A 15830-nucleotide genomic window follows, 5' to 3' on the forward strand; every position below is an offset into this window, starting at 1 on the left:
TCAGCTACATATATACCACACATTAGTGTGGTATCTGAGCTCTTCGCCATATTTCAATATATTTACACCCACAACAATCCTGTGAGGTAGGGAAGTACTATTATCTGTATTTGGCAAATGGTGAATTGAAGCAAAGAGAGACTAAGGGTATGTCTACACTGCTGTAAAAAACCCACAGTGCTGAGTCTCAGAGCCTGGGCCAACTGACTCGTACTCAGAGGGTTAAGGCTGACAGGCTAAAAATGTAAACGTTTGGGCTTGATCTGAGTCTGGGCTCTGAGACCCTCCTTTCTTGCAAGGTTTCAGAGGCTGAGCTCCAGCCCAAGCTCGAACTTCTACGCTCCTATATTTAGTCCCGCTAGCCCAAGTTAACTGACCCTGGCTCTGAGACTCGACACTTTTTATCGCAGTGCAGATATACCCTAAATGACTTGCCCATGGTCACATAAAAAGTTTGTGGTGGAGCAGGAAATTGAACCTGGGTGTTCCAAATTCCAGTCTAACACTCTGACCATTGAGTCAGACTTCTTCTCAAAATGCATTAGTGTTTTACTTTGTTAACTATCAGCACATACACAAGTGTCAAAGAAAGGAAAAAACAAAACCAAATGGCTGATTTCATCATCATTAGCATATCTACCATTTTCCTTTTGACCTAAAATCTTTAATTGGAGAACATACAATAAATTAATTAACACTAACATGCAAAAATTAAGAAGATATCCAGCCCTTCAAATGAGAGACTTCCACTTTATTCTGCATGTACTGATAGACCTTGCACTTCTGTAAAGGAGCTTTGCTCATATTAATGGTTTATGGCAAAAACAGTTTGCCAGTATGCAGATCACTTCCAGATGTGTTTGTTACACCCTGGCTCTCACCAGCCTTGGTTATATTGCAGGGTGACCCAACACACTTCCAGTCCTGGATTTCCCCCCAGAAATGTATGCCTTGTACTGCCCAGCCTTCTCCTGGACATTCCAAATATATTAAGACCATTATTCTTTTAAGGGAATAATATACAGCCACTTGCCACCTTAAATGGAGTTGCCCAGACATTTCAACTTAAACACACTGGATTAGATAAAACAATGAAACTAGTTTATTAACTACAAAGAGATGGATTTTAAGGGAATACAAGCAATGAGGCATAAAAGACAAAACGGTTACAAGAAAAAAGATCAAACGCTTTCTAGTGCCTAAAGTAACAAACTATATTAGAGTCAAGCAAAGTTTCTCACCACTTGCTTCCAGTAGTCTTACTGACCAACCTCTAGGTCAGGACCCCTCACCCAGAGTCCAAAGGCTGCTTCTTTCGGCTTCTCAAAAGAGATGGACAGGGAGAGAGAGGAGAGGTCCCTTGGGGTGTTTGTTCACCCCTCCCTTTTATAGTTTCAGTCCACCTGAATATTCTGTTCATTCTCTTAAAATCATAGTAACACCAACATTGGCAACAATGTGAGGGACCACTGAGGTCACCTCATGTAGCCGGGACCATTTCCAAAGTTCGATGGCCTCCTGACATAAATGGGAAGAGATGCTGCCTGATTTGTTGGTGTAGTGCATTGCCAGCGTGTTGTCCATCATGATCTGCATTACCAAGTCCTGTGGAGCATGTCTGAAAGCTATACAGTCCAGTCTTACCACTTTAGCTCTAAGAGGTTCATATGGAGTTTAAGGTTGACTGAGGACCAACGCCTTTGTACCTGGAAGTGACCCAAATGAGTCTCCCCAACCCTCCCTGATGTGTCCACCAGCAGCATTCAAGATGGAGCCAGGGCTAGACAGGCATGCACTGTGGTCGACAGTTTTGCCAGTAATTTGAATATGTGGGAGTGAATAGATTAAAATCTGTCATTTGGTAAGCAAGCTCATACTGCTTGAGAGACAAGTAGAGCTGCTAGGCATTCTATCATATGAGAGACAATTTTTCATAATTCACCAGGAGTCCCAACTGAGATAATGCCTGTTGTACTACTGCTAGTTTCATCCGAGGATGAACCCTCAGTTCAGACAATCATCTAGATGTGGGCAGACATGTTTCCCTTGTTTCCTGAGGTTTGCCGCCACCATTGCAATACTCTTGGTGCTACGGAGAGTCTGGAGGGTAGAACTTTGCATTGGTAGTGATCTGGCCTGGCCGTGAATCTCAGATACTTCCTGTGGGCCAGATGAATGGCAATGTGGAAGTACACATCTTGTAGATCAAGAGCTGCGAACCAGTCCTGGGCTTGGAGCACTGGAATCAAGTGGAGGCAAGTGTTACCATCCTGAATATGAGGTGGCACATGTATCTGTTGAGTTTCCTCAGATTGAGAATGGGATGAAGACCCTCTTTCTTCTTCGGAATGGGACAATATTGGGAGTAGCATCCATTTCCCCTTTATTCCTGTGGGACTACTTCTACTGCTCCTGTTAGAGCAACAAGTCACTTCTGTTTGTAAAAAGCTCCTGTGAGAAGGGTCACTGAAGGAAGATAGGGAAGAAACACCATCTTGTAAGAGAGATAAAGCAAGGAGCACATCGCCAGTGGTTGAAATGGTGGTCCCGTAAGTCTGGAAAGGACTAGATTGAGATCGCAAGCCAGGTAGGCTGTCGTACTTACGGGTATAGTCTGTCAAGACCTTTAAAGAAACAGCTGATCATTGGATTTGCAAAGACTGAGTAGCCATCTGTGCCTGAATGGAAGGCGGAGATAGCTGCCAAGTGAACTCTTATTGACAATATGGACACTGCCTATTGCTTAAGATAGAGGAGGCAGTCCAGTATAAATGGCACCAAGGCAAGCATCGGAGATTGATGGTGCTGCTCTGACCAGATGGAGAACCTCTTCCACTTGGCCAGGTACATCGCCCTTGTGGAGGGCTTTCTACTTCCAAGGAGAACTTGTCTGACTTGATCAGCGCAGGACAGCTCCACAGCATTCAGCCATGAAGCTTCCACTCTGTGAGGTGGAGTGACTCGAGGTTTGGATACCGGAGGCAGCCGTAATCCTGTGTGATTAGGTCCAGAACGAGTGGTAGGGTGACCAGAGTTACCACAGACATTTCCAGGAGTGATGTGTACCAGTGCTGGCGTGGCTAGGCCAGAGCTACCAATATCACTAGGGCTCGGTCCCTGCAGATCTTGAGGAGCACCTTGTGAATGAGAGAAACCAGAGGGAACAAGTATAGGAGGCGGCCTCCCCACAGAACTAGGAATGCAGTCTGGGCTGTGATTCAGGAAGGAACAGAATAGTTGACAATTCCTGTTGCGTTGTGTGGCGAACAGGTCTATTTGGGCAAAGCCCCAGTGTTGGAAGATTGAGCTCACTATGTCGGGCTGGAGGGACCACTCGCGGCCGTGAAAAGACCTGCTGAGACTGTCTGCCAGCTCGTTCTGTATCCCAGGGAGGTATGATACCCGCAGGTGTATCGAGTGGTCTACACAGAAGTCCCACAGCATGAGGGCTTCCTGGCAAAGGGGAGAGGAGCATACATCCCATTGTTTGTGGATATAAAACACTTCCGTGGTGTTGTCCATGAGGACTGATACACATCTTCCTGATACACGGACTCTGAAAGCCTGGCACGCTAGGTGCACCGCTCTCAATTCTCTGACACTGATATGTAGAGCAAGGTTCGCCTGAGACCAGAGGCCTTTGGTCCTGAGGTCTCCCAAATGTGCCCCCATCCCAGATCTGACGCATCTGTCATTAATGAGAAGGATGGTTGGAGGCTGGTGAAGGGGACCCCCACACATACTACCTGTGGGTCGAGCCACCACAGGAGGGAGCCTAGTATCAGGCAAGGCAGGGCTATGATACTGTCCAAAGTGTCCCGAGCTGGTTGATATACTGACGTTAACCATGACTGGAGTGGACGAAGCCTGAGTGTGGCATGCTGTACTACGTAGGTACACGCGGCCATGTGCCCCAGAAGCTCCAGGCAATTCCTTGCTGTAGTGGTGGGGAACTGCCTGAGGCCCCATATGATGTTGCCCAGTGACTGAAACCTGGCTTCTGGGAGGTATGCCCTGGCCTGAGGTATCTTCTATGAGGTGGAATTATCGCTATGTGAAAGTACGCATCCTTCAAGTCGAGGGCGGCATACCAGTCTCCTGGATCCAATGAGGGGATAATGGAGGCCAAAGAGACCATGCGGAACCTGAGTTTCTTGATGAACTTCTTGAGTTCCCATAGGTCCAGGATGGGCCTGAGGCCACTCTTGGCTTTCGGTATTAGGAAATACTGGGAAAACAAACCCTTGCCACTTTGCTCCTGAGGAACCTCTTCCACTGCCCCTACTGAGAGGAGTGAGTGCACTTCCTGTATAAGAAGTTACTCATGAGAGGGGTCCCTGAAGAGGGATGGGTGAGGGGGGTGGAAGGGTAGGAAGGCACCGAATTTAATGGAATATCCCCTCTCTACCATGCAGAGCACCCAGCGGTCCAAGGTGATATGGGACCAGAAAGGGGACACTCGGGACAAAAGGTAAGAAAGATTGGATGCAGTTCCAGTACTAGTGCGCCGTCCTCGTCTGCACCCTCAAAAGGCTGGTCTGAGGCCAGGCAATGGCTTGGGCTGGCCCGAGCCCTGGCCTGAGGAGGGATGCTGCCTCCTTCTACCGATCCTATTTCTCCTACAAGGAGCGTCCTGGCAGTTTTGAGGTTGGTAGAACCTAGAGGGAGGTTGTGGGCAGAAATGCCTCCATTGAGTGGCTGGTGGGTCTTTCAGACTATGGAGTCTTTTATCCGTCTTATCGGAAAAGAGGGCTGAACTCTTGAAGGGGAGGTCCTGGATTGTTTGCTGAACCTCATGGGGCAGACCAGAGACCTGCAACCAGGAACCCCTCCTCATTACAAGCCCCATGGCCATAGCATGTGAGGCTGCATTTGGTGCCTCTAGTGCAGCTGTAGGGAATCTTGGAAGACCAGCTTTCCCCCCTCCACCAATGCCGAGAACTCTGCATGAGTGTCCTGCGGCAGTAGTGCAGCAAACTTTGCCATCGCAGCACAGGCGCTGTGTGAATATCTGCTCACTATGGCCTGTTGATTTGCAATGCAGAGCTGTATTCCCGTGGTGGAATAGACCTTCCTGCCAAAAAGGTCAAGTCTTTTTGCCTCCCTGCTCTTAGGGGCGGGTCCCTGGTAGCCCTAGCACTCTCGCTGATTGGCTGCATCAACCATCAGGGAGTCGGGGGGGTAGGAGGCTAGGGGTGTGTATAAATACTCATATCTTTGAGAAGGGACAAAGTACCGCCTCTCATTCCTCTTGGCTGTAGGGGCCAGAGATGCAGGGGTGTGCCATAGGGTTTTTGTTGTCTCAGTAATCGTCCTTATTAAGGGCAAGGGGATTAGAGAGGGACCAGAGGGTGAGAGGATGTCGACAACAGGGTCAGAGTCCTCCACGACCTCCTCCGCCTGTGTGCCCAGGTTCTGGGCAACACCACGTAACAGCTGCTGAAGGACCCTGTTATCTTAGAGCTGGGGCCGTCGACGTCCCGGCCACAGCTTCATCTGGGGAGGATGAGGAGGAGAGGCCTGGCAGCGGGCCCTGCTCACTCCCTTCAGCACCCCGTGGGTCCCGCAACACGCGGTATTGCTGAGCTCCTAGGTCCGAAGCATGTGGTGCCAGGGCAGCTGGGGGCAGAAATGCTGCTGGTGAGGCAGGTGGTGCCAAAGTTGTTGGTTCTGGCAGTGCCGATATCGTCGACACTGGTGGTACCGATGCTGCAGCCGCCAGCAGTGCCGCTGATGGGAGGGTCGGTCCCAGGGGACAGTGGTGGTGCTGGCCGGGGGACGAAGGATGCAGAGGACACCGACCTGGAGCTTGGGCCCAGGCCCTGGATCTGTCCCTGGTGATGCGCTCAGGGTGTCCAAAAGGGCCACTGTGTCGAAGGCTGCCACTGCGGAGGCCATGGTGCTAGGTAGTGCTGGTGGTTGCGGCAGGATCTGGACCACTGGCTCCTGGTCCTATAGGAGAAATAGGATTCCGACTCAGACTTCAAGGTCTCTGAGTAGGAGGACCATGGAGGAGCAGTACTCTAGGCTGCCGGAGAGCAGTGCTGAGAGGTCGGGGACCAGTGTGGCTCCCCTGCATGGGTGGGCCGTGCCAGGGAGAGGTTCGCTGGAGATGGGGATCGGCGCGCCATCATCGCTGCTTTGCTCCTTGATTGGAACTGGAGCCATGCAGTCACCAGTGACTTGTCTCTCCTCTGCAGGGAGGACAGCGCTGAGAGCCATATAAGGTCCTTGGCTACCTCAAATGCCTCCGGTGTCAAGGGGAGCTAGAAGTGATCACCTTGGCAGTCCAGGGACCGTTGAGGGTTCAGACTCAACTGAACCCCAGATAGGGCAGGAATCAACCAGACCCTGGAGGGCTGGAGAGACGAGGTGGCCTGACTCGAGATGTGCTTCGATGCCGCAGGTCCCTTGGTCTTTAGATGGGGAGAGCGACCCTTTTCTAGCCTTTTCTTCTTCTGTGGCACCGGGGACTGAGAACGGTGCCAGACAGAAGAGTTTCTTTTGAGCGGAGCTGTGAGTCCTTAGGGTCCTTCCCCGGCACCAGCTCACTCACCGTCGGCACCGGAGCACTGCGAACCGATGAGGAAATGCTCGGCGTGGGTTCTATGGACCCCAGGTTGGATTGTGGACGGAGCGCCACTTCCATTAGCAGGATCTTGAGCTTTTGATCCCGGTCTTTAAGGGTCCTAGGGAGAAATCCCTTGCAGATCCTGCACTTGTCCTTTTGGTGGCTCTCCCCAAGGTACCGTAGACAAGAAGAGTGCGGGTTACTCTTTGGCATAAACTTGCCATAATCCTTGCAGAGTTTAAACCCTGGGGACCAGGGCATACCCCAGAACTGGGGAAAAAGTTGTTGGTGGGGGGAACCCCCAAGTATCACAACAACTACAATAACTAATAACTAACAAACTATTTAACAATGAAGACTGAAGTGAACACTGCCAAAAGCGCTTGCAATGCAAGAGCCACAGTTGTTCCAGCTAGCTGTCACCGGTGGTAAGAAGAAACTGAGAGGGTGCGGGGGTCGGCAGGGCCCTATATTGGGTGCCATGAAGGCGTGACTCCAGGGGTGCCCATGCTGACCCTACGGACGCTGCTAAGGGAAAAATCTTCTGCTGGCGTGCACACGGCACGCACGCACACCTGATTGGAATGGTCATGAAAAAGCACTTGAAGAAGAACTTGTCTTCAGTGATAACAAGAACTAGTTCCAAGATGGAGAAAAGCGCACAGCGTACTCCTCTTTTGTTGAATGTGAAACTGAGGCAGAGACTGGGAGATAAACGAGAGTCTTTAGTTCTTATGCCCCTGAGGGCATTCTGCGCCCAAAAATTAAAAATTCTGTGCCAAAAAATTAAAATTCTGCATCCATTTTAAAATTCTGCAAGTCTTATTTGTCAATAAATAAATGCAGAGGTTCCAGCATGGCAGTGGGGAGCACAGGCCAATGGCTGCATGAAGGTGGAAGATCACCCTGCAGCCACCCTAGCCCCAGGACGTGGATTCAGCGGTGAGGCTGCATCTGACCCTGACACAGCACAAGGCCTGGGCCTGCCCCAGAAACTCTGGGGCCCTGGCCCTCTGCACCAGGTGTGGGCAGGGAGGCTTAACCAGGCAGGATCCAAGTGTGAAGGAGCTCAGTGTGAGGGGATTCAGGTGTGGGGTGAGAGGATTATGTGTGGGACAATCTGGGTACAGCCAGCGCAGTGGCGGGGCCTAGGTGTGCGGGGATCTAGATGCACAGAGCTCGTTGGAGGGGTTCCAGGTGCGGGGGCTTCCAAGTAAAGGTGACTGGGGCTCAGTGGAGGTGTCTGGGTATCTCTGCAGGGGGTTCTGGGTGGGGGTCTGGGTGCAGCTAGTTCAGGGTCAGTGGCATGGGGGTCTGGATGTGGGGCTCAGAGCGGTGCAGGGGCTGGGGCATCAGGATGGGGGTTTGAGTGGGGGGGGCTCACTGGGAGGTGTCTGGGTGCAGGGGGAAGAGGTCTGGAGCCAGGGGGGCTGGGTGCAGGGAGGCTCCGGATCTAGAGGCTGATGTTCAGTGGGGTGGGGTTTGGGTATGGAGGGCTAGGGGGATTCTGGTTGTACCAGGTGAAATTTGGCAGGGGTGTCTGAGTATGGGAGATCCGGATGCATGGGGGTTGGGTGGATGATGGAGTAGCTCCCCATACAGTGACCCCTCCCCCCATCGCTGAGGAGCGATGGGGGCAGCAGGGGTGGATGCTGAGCTTCCTACAGCTGCAGGAGGTTTCTGGGGGTGGGTCTGACAAAGCCCCAGCCACTCCTTTCAGGGGAAGAGGAAGTCCCGCCCTCTTCTGCCTCCAGCCCAGCCAGGACGAGCGGTTGATCCTGGCTCCGGGTAGGAGCCACTGGCTGGGGGTGTCCCCAGACCAGCAGAGATTTACTTCTCCGCCGGCTGCTCTGGGTGCCCGAAATGATGCACCTACACTGCTTGGGAGTGGTGTGTGACTGTTCTTGCAGCTTCCCTTTATTTCCCTGTCAGAAAGTCATTTTTCTGCAGGGAAGCAAAGAAATCTGCGGGAGACATGAATTCTGTGCATTCACGGTGGTGCATAATTCCCTCAGGAGTAGTTCTTCGAAGAGAAAAGGACTCTGTGGATTGATGGTGCCATATTTTCTTCTTTCAATCTCTTGACATCAAAAAATAATGTTGTGGAACTGAGGCCAAAGCCCTATCTGGTCTAGCAGATGTTTCTGATACTCTCTCAGCACTGGGTTTCTGAAAACCCAAGAATACATCTTTGAAGAAAAGCTCGAAGGTGGTTGTGAGTCTGTCTTGGAAGCTGTAGGTTGTTTTCCATAAGCATGGATTACAGATGAAACGCCACACCCAGGTTGTAACTTTATGCAGATGTGGCACAGACTAGGTAAATGTCCCTTAACAAAACTTCTAGATGACTGGGTATGGAGGTCAGAGACTAGGAAATAAACTGTGAAGTAGGCATTCTTTAAACTTAGTCCTTTTTGTTTTCTTCCAGGAACCCCTCTTCCTGTAAGGATGATGGATCCAAAGTAGTTCCCAACTAAGAAAATGATTTTCTTTTTTTTAAATAAACAGTATTAAACCTATCCTAGTAACTACTAACAACACTAACTATCCTACTACGGGAAAAAACAGACAAGATGGTCAACAATCTAGAGATGGAGAAACCCATCACATCACTGGTTCCTTCTAGCTCCGGGTGCAACATGTACCCCTGCCCCTCAAGGTCCAAGCTTTCCTCTGAGCTTTGGTGCTCTGCACAGACCCACTCTACAGGAGTGGGGACTTGTATGGACAATACTCAAATATGCGATTTTGGCTTAAAACATAGTTCAATATAGAATATAAGAAATGAAATGAACAAAAGCACTTAATACATTCATCAGTTTTGACATTTAAAACTACAAAAACCTTTTGCGACAAATGCAAGATCTTGGAAGTATGGGAACTGCAAAACACTACTATACTGAGATGTGTCAAACTGCCTCAGTCAAACTTTTGTATCTGCGAAGGTTATCTGAATCTTTGTGAGCTGGGAATTATATTCCGGGCTGTCTCTGGAGCGAGTGAGGGGCTCCGGCTAGAGCCTGGCTGATCCAGGGCTCCCAGCTGGGCTCTGCCTGCCCTACTCAAAGCCTGGCTGCCCCCGCTCCCAGCCCAGCTGCTGCTTGGACTCCCTGCTTGGCTGCTGCCCCAAAGCTCCTGGCTCCCCGCAGGCAGCCCTGGTGCTGCCCCCACCCCCATCTGGCACTCGTCTCCCTGGGGCTCCTGGTGGGGACCTCCACACCCTTAGTCCGGGTGGCTCCCAGGCAGCACCCAGGCTCCCTGCAGAGAGCCTCTGGGCACCACTCGGGCTCCCTGCAGAGAGCCAAAAGGCTCTGGGGAGCCCACAGTGCAGCCTGGCTAGAAGCAGGGAGGGTGCAGCCTGGCAGCTGCCCAGAGGCTCCCGGCTTCCTGCGGGGGGTGGTGGTGTTGGAAGAGGGGAGGAGCCAGGGAGCCCAGGAGCCACTTGGACTCCAAGCAAAGAGCTAGCAGCTGGGTGGGGAACCGAGAGCTCAGGGCAGCCAGGCTCTTGGTGGCAGGGAACGGGGAGCCAAGACCTGAGGGGAGAGCCAGCCTCCTGGAGGAGGGGACTGGAGAGCTGAGAAGGCAGTCAAGCTGCTGGTCGGGAGCTGCGTGTGTTGCTCAGAGCCTAGGCTATCAGCCCCCCACACTGCCCCTTTTCAATCTGTGGAAGCAGTCCTGGTGAGGATGCACACCACCACCAGACGAAGGGCAGTGTGGACATGAACCACTGTAGTAATTATTGAGGTGGTTGTAAGTCGACCTAACATAGGTCGAATTACATTTCTAGAGTAGACATGCCCTAAGAAAAGCTTTTTGGTATAAATGGGGAGGCTGAACTGAATCAGATGCTCATTTGGCACCAAAAAAATGACATGACTTTGTAATTAAGACAGCAAAACCCTGCTGGAAGGATTTGAAGGACTGAAAACTGCCACAGTCTCCAGGTGGAAGATGGGTGACATCTGGTAAGCTTAGCATTTGTGTAGATTGCTTATAGTTTTATTCTATGTTTTCTCTGTAAGCTATTGCCCTACAATAAATGTACTGTTCTGGTCACTAGCAGACACTATCTTTGTCTCTTCAGAGAGAGAGAATCGCAGGTGCTGCATTAAGATCAGACCTGCTGGGATAAACATAGTGAATTGTAAGGGGTCTGCAAACGTAAAATCCCTGGTTGGGAAGGAGAGGGACATGGGTCCTTGTTGATAGGGGGCCGATGGCTGAAGGCCAAAGACCCAATGGGGCACCTCACACAGGAGGCAGAGCTGCAGTTAACCCTGGAATTTTGACACATTTCTCTTAAAATGTGAATATAAAACATAAAAAACATAGCAGGGAACAAGAAGTGATCTTTTTTATAGTAATAAAATTTCTAGTCCAGGATCCTTGAAGGGTTCTAAATCAACTCCTGGGACCATTCACAGATGGCCTGCTGCAATGGAACAGCTGTCACGCAATATTACAAAATTATGGAGTCATAACAAAGCCCAGAGTTGTGCTCAAATTAAAGTGCAGGTGTGGAAAGCAGCAGCATATGCAATACAGTAAAATAAGAAATCTCTTTTACATGACTGAGCTAATTTCCTTAAAACATTATGATCTATATTACAACTGCCATCATGGCAGAACTTACATAAATATTCTTCATATCCGCCACCTGGCACCTCACTGTATAGAACTCTTCAGCAGTCTGACTGACATGCTCACAGTCCTCAATGAAAATAGCAAAACAGAAAAGTGGTAAAGGAAAGTCAACGAATTATTCTGATACATTAAAATGGATATTCTAATCTTGGAATGAAGTGGGCAGGAAAGAAAGTGATACTTACCAAAGACACAACATTGTTTGTAATGACCCCTCCAAATAAACTTTTCACTGTATTTTTCTGTGAATAAATGAACGAATTCTGTCAACAAAACTTGAGCAAATCTATAGCTTTAAGAGCCCCCTTTTGTAGCATGTTTTAAGAACTCACCAATTCTGGAGACATTTCCTCAATTTTTGTTATCAGATCAGTGAAGAATTCTGTCATGTCTTTTTGCTCTCCAGTGTTAAGTGGTTGCTTATCCATGGTGTAGGTTTTACAGAAGGGCCTTGGATTGTATGCCTTACATTCACTTTCCTTTTGGGGGGAGAAAAGACCCCCAAAATTATATATGAAAAAAACCAACTTTAAAATAAAATGTATATAAAAACATGAATACAGTTAATATAAAAATATAATATGATAAAGGAAATTTAAATGCTTCTGAAAAAATTAACTACCAAATTGTTTCAAAATCACTAGCAGAATACAGGTGTAGCATTAATATTACAAATAAATACTTATTAAAAGTAAAATAAAAGCATTTCAATAGAGAGTTGATGATTCACATTTTGTGGATCTGTTCAGACACCAAATACAGTATTAGATAAGCATATGTCAGATAGCAGATATTAAAAGCTTGATCTTGAGAAATGTTTAATCCTCAGTCTTTCTTCTCCAGGGGCAAACAACGTATCATATAGAAAGAATGAGGAGTACTTGTGGCACCTTAGAGACTAACAAATTTATCTGGGCATAAGCTTTCATGGGCTAAAACCCACTTCATCGGATGCATGCAGTGAAAAATACAGTAGGAAGATATATATATACAGAGAACATGAAAAAAATGGGTGTATTTTCCACGGCATGCATCCGATGAAGTGGGTTTTAGCCCACAAAAGCTTATGCCCAAATAAATTTGTTAGTCTCTAAGGTGCCACAAGTACTCCTCGTTCTTTTTGCTGATACAGACTAACACGGCTACCACTCTGAAACATATCATATAGTTCACTGGTTCAAAATTGTTTGACAGACATCTATGTTAATGTTATTTTGACCAGAGTTAAGGATCTCCATTATATATAATGTGATTGTGAAGAATGTGTTGCATATGGTGTTACTATGTATGTTGGAGGTTTGGGGCATTTAATTATAGCAAAGAGTTTTGTCAGTGAAAGTGGTAAAAATGATGTGTGATGGTTAAAGGTATGTCAAAGGAAAAATGCCTTCATTGGATATTTCTTGCTTTTTAGGAGCCAATTTAGGAGCACGTAACCTTTAACCTCTGGGATCACATGAGGAAGGAGGGTCCCAGGCTCCAGCCCAAGCCCAACGTCTACACCATAATTATACAGCCCCATAGCCCGGGCCAGCTGCAACTATTTAATTTCAGTGTAGACATACCCTCAGAACCCCTACAGGGTACATGGAGAGCATGCGCATTAGAGCTGAGGCACAGTGCTTCAAGGAGCCCCGTCTTAGATGGTATACATCAGCACTGTGCTTTAATGCAAGGTTGTTTAGTACCACAATTGTGCTCTCAGTGTTAAAGTTTTCTTAACTTTAAACATACAAATATTTAAATATACAAATTTTCTCTACTGCCTATTTAATAATATTGGGTACAAATACATTTATGATCCATAAACTTACAAAAACATAGGGGACTTTCACACTTGGAGCTGGGGGTGAGATTCCCAGCTCGAGGAGACAGACTCGCGTTAGCTAGCATGCTAAAAATAGAATATAACTGCAGCAATGTGATCTGTGGAACTGGCTAGCTGCCCCGAGTACATGACCATGCAAGATCCTAGGCATCTACTCAGGAAAGCTAGCCCACTCTGCAGCTCATGCTGCCATAGCTACATTCTATTTTTAGCATACTAGCTTAATGAGAGCTAGCACAAGTCTGTGTCCTCAAGCTGGAAACTAGACTCTAAGCTCCAAGTGTAGACATACTCATACAGTGATAATTTTTTTCTTCTTCTTCTTCTTCCCTTCCACCCCTCCTCCCTCTTAAGTGCTTCTCAGAACATACCATTAAATATGTAAACATTTTCTGAAGTTCTAGGAGAGTGGTCTTGTGCTTCATGTCCTCTGAATACTAAAAAAGATACATAAAATAGGATTACAACTTTTTCTAATTTTTTTGCTTAGAAATCTCCCCAAAAACCGGCACTGAAAAGTTATAGAACAATTAGCCCAATTATTGCATTTCTCTTTACAAAAAAAAAAAGAATAAAAATTTTAATGATACTTTATTTTAGTATAAATGACAGTCGTAATGATCATATATATTTACATGCATATGCATGCAAGCACACACAATGTGCATGTGTACCTATTCCTTTTTTTTTTTTTTAACCTAAAATACTACAACCTCATTTTCTGCATTTTAGCACATTATTTCACTGGAAACCTAGATTACTTTCTGATAAATGTAGTTTACAGAATGGTTAGTACTTTCTAAAAATTCACACTAGCCAGACGCCCCTGGATCCCAGTGTATGAATCCAGTCTTCATTAAAATAAAAACAAAAAAAACCTAGTATTCTTAAATTAGGAACTACTACTTCTTTCATTCAGTAATGACATAAAGATAGATGGCTCCCAATGGGTGACTCCAGGATGGTGCTGTAATGGGCTGGAGTTCTTAAAGGCCTTATCCTCTAATTACTAGTGTTCTGGTGAGTGGCCAAGGAGCTTCCTCAGTTTCCAGCAGGGCAATCCTGGCTGAACTGTGGTTAGGTGGAATCACAGAATATCAGGGTTGGAAGGGACCTCAGGAGGTCATCTAGTCCAACCCCCTGCTCAAAGCTGGACCAATCCCCAACTAAATCATCCAAATAGCAGCTGACAACAGTGGCTCAGAGGAGGTCCTTCATCAACACTGATCAGAAAGGAACTAGAAGTTAGAGCCATAAATGCCATCCACATCCTATTAACTTCAGGGAGCAGAATGCAATGTTCCCTGTTGCAACCAACGGGCTCACAACTTTAATCTATTAAAAGTATTTTTTAAATATTTATTTATGCTAGCACCCACTCTATCTAGGGCACTTTTCAAACATTCAAGATAGTATCTGCTCCATGGAGCTCACAATTTAAGGACAAATAAGTAAAAAGAAGTAAGAGAAACAGGAATGATAGGCTGTTTATATACAATTTACATAAAAGTCAATTTAATTCACAATAATCTATGGGTGTAGCATGCTAGCAGCATGGATTTAAGAGTGGGGATTTATCACAATTGTGCTTTAAAGAACTATCATATTTTGTATTACAAATATTTAGAAAAAAACACATCTCTTTGCACCTTAGCCACTAACAAAAAATTATCATTTGATCATAATGAAATAATTAATAGCATAGTATGCATGTTTATAAAGGAAACACTCGTTAAAAATAAAACATGAAATCATACCTTAGCAGTAAAAATGGCTTGTCTAGCCTCTGGTATCATATACAGCTGCTGAATAGTGGATGCCAAGTAACAAGTTGCTCCAAGATTAGTTAGACCAACAAACCTGCATTCAGCTCGAACATCATCATGTGGCCAATAATCCCATTTGTAAGGCGCATGGGAAGCTGGAAAAAGTATGAATTACAAAAATAAATCAACTCAAAGTACATTTTTACAAAGACAACAAAATACATAATTACAAAACATTATGCCTTTCATTAAGATATGTTTATATATTCTAGATTTACAGACATAATGAACCAGATTGTGCCTGCACCTTGAGCATGTGCATGGGGGGACAGAATGAGCACAAACAGGCCCTCCCCAGAAGTCTGAAGCACAGCTGCAGTCCCCACATTCTCCTGAGTGCAGGACATGCTCTCTCCTAGGGTGTCTGCATTGCTGTCGGGAACTGTGATTATACCACATGTAGGTTTGCTAGCTTGCTAAGACTAGCAGTGAAGCTGTAACAGCATGAGCTAGCCACTGAGTACATAGCTAGGTCCCAGGCAGGGTTGTACTCAGGTGGCTAGCCCATGCCACAGCCTAAGCTGCTACAGCTTCACTGCTAATTTTAGTGAGCTAGGTTGCTCAAAGCTAGCTTGGAAATGCTTAACATGTGCTGCAAATCATACCCCTGACGGCAGTGTAGACATACCCCTATAGTGGCCTCAGGATGGCTAGCCAATCCAAAGGAGAAAGGCAGTAGTAATGGCTCACACATCCTTCCCCACCTCCTTCACTGAGTAGCAGCGCTATGTGGAGGTGCAGGAGAGAATGCCTGTTGCATCTTCTTTAAAACTGTTGCAAGAGATATACTATTCGTGTGCTCTGGGAGGCACTGTGACTCCTTACAAGCAGAGTGTCTCAAGGTTTGTCTGCACACGGATAAAAAACCCATAGCTGGCCTGGGTCAGCTGACTCTGGCTCGCAGGGCTTGGGCATCTGGCTCCAGCTTGAACCCAAATGTCTAAATGTTTTTGCCCCCAGC

General features: G+C 47.1%; 1 protein-coding gene across 4 annotated transcripts in view; it reads right to left on the bottom strand.

Moving 5' to 3' along the window:
• Positions 1-15830, bottom strand: part of USP34 (ubiquitin specific peptidase 34) — a 274188-nt gene that overhangs the window by 60910 nt on the left and 197448 nt on the right. For all 4 annotated transcript variants that reach the window (XM_077813985.1, XM_077813986.1, XM_077813988.1 and 1 more), the window contains 5 exons: positions 14801-14964; positions 13415-13480; positions 11548-11694; positions 11401-11457; positions 11205-11282 (listed from right to left, as the gene is read on the bottom strand). In XM_077813985.1, coding sequence (XP_077670111.1) covers positions 11205-11282; positions 11401-11457; positions 11548-11694; positions 13415-13480; positions 14801-14964 — 512 coding nt within the window. The remainder of the gene's footprint in view (positions 1-11204; positions 11283-11400; positions 11458-11547; positions 11695-13414; positions 13481-14800; positions 14965-15830) is intronic.

The sequence above is a fragment of the Eretmochelys imbricata genome, chromosome 3 (assembly GCF_965152235.1).
Source record: "Eretmochelys imbricata isolate rEreImb1 chromosome 3, rEreImb1.hap1, whole genome shotgun sequence".
NCBI classification, from domain to species: Eukaryota; Metazoa; Chordata; order Testudines; family Cheloniidae; genus Eretmochelys; species Eretmochelys imbricata.